At 46.2% G+C, this 691-nt stretch overlaps 1 protein-coding gene across 1 annotated transcript; it reads right to left on the reverse strand.

Moving 5' to 3' along the window:
* Window positions 1-47: 47 nt before the first annotated feature.
* On the reverse strand, window positions 48-562 carry LOC103399504 (dedicator of cytokinesis protein 5-like; the record flags this gene model as incomplete). The annotated part of the gene is made up of 2 exons (XM_008338188.2): window positions 319-562; window positions 48-234 (listed from the first exon to the last, which is right to left on the reverse strand). Coding segments are annotated over exons 1-2 (400 nt in total), but the record flags the coding sequence as incomplete, so codon positions are not given.
* Between the last annotated feature and the right edge of the window lie 129 nt (window positions 563-691).

Below are 691 nucleotides of genomic sequence, written 5' to 3' on the forward strand. Positions count from 1 at the left end.
ATATATGTATATATATATATGTATATGCATTGTTAACCAATGCCAACTCAAGTCATCCTTCAGGAGCTGTTGATGGAAAAAAAAAAGGATACACTGTCCAGAGGAGTTGCAGATGTTGTCCCCAGGGGGCGCTGTGCTGGTCATGCGGACGGCGCTGGGAAACTGGGAGAGCAGTTTGAGGCTGAAGTCTTCCAGCCACTCGTACTCCTTGCCTCGGAAAATGAACATCTTGTTCTACAGAGGGTCAGCGAAGGTCACAGTGGGTTTACAGACCGTCAGTTGCTCGGTCAGTCGGTCGGTCGGTTGGTCGGTTCTTACCCTGAGGAAGGAGGGGAACCCGAGGCCGTAATAGCCCACGGCGAAGTACTCCGGCTGGGGACGCATGGCGTGCATGATGTTCTCGTAGAACTGGGCTTGTTTTTTCTGACCAGGAGAGAACGGAGACATGTCGGTGGAGGAAAGGTGTGGTCCGACACGCGGTCCGACACGCGGTCCGACCGGCGTGAACGTGAAGAACCAGGAAGTTTCCATCTTTGCTACGATCTTTTTGTTTTGGTTTTTTTTTTTTTTGATCACTTCGATCTTCTGGTTCTTCACATTCACATCAATTATTACAGAATATATACACATATATGTGTGTATATATAAATACACACATATAAAAATATATATAGACACATATATAAATATA

The sequence above is a fragment of the Cynoglossus semilaevis genome, unplaced genomic scaffold (genome assembly GCF_000523025.1).
Source record: "Cynoglossus semilaevis isolate Cse_v1.0 unplaced genomic scaffold, Cse_v1.0 scaffold6980, whole genome shotgun sequence".
NCBI classification, from domain to species: Eukaryota; Metazoa; Chordata; class Actinopteri; order Pleuronectiformes; family Cynoglossidae; genus Cynoglossus; species Cynoglossus semilaevis.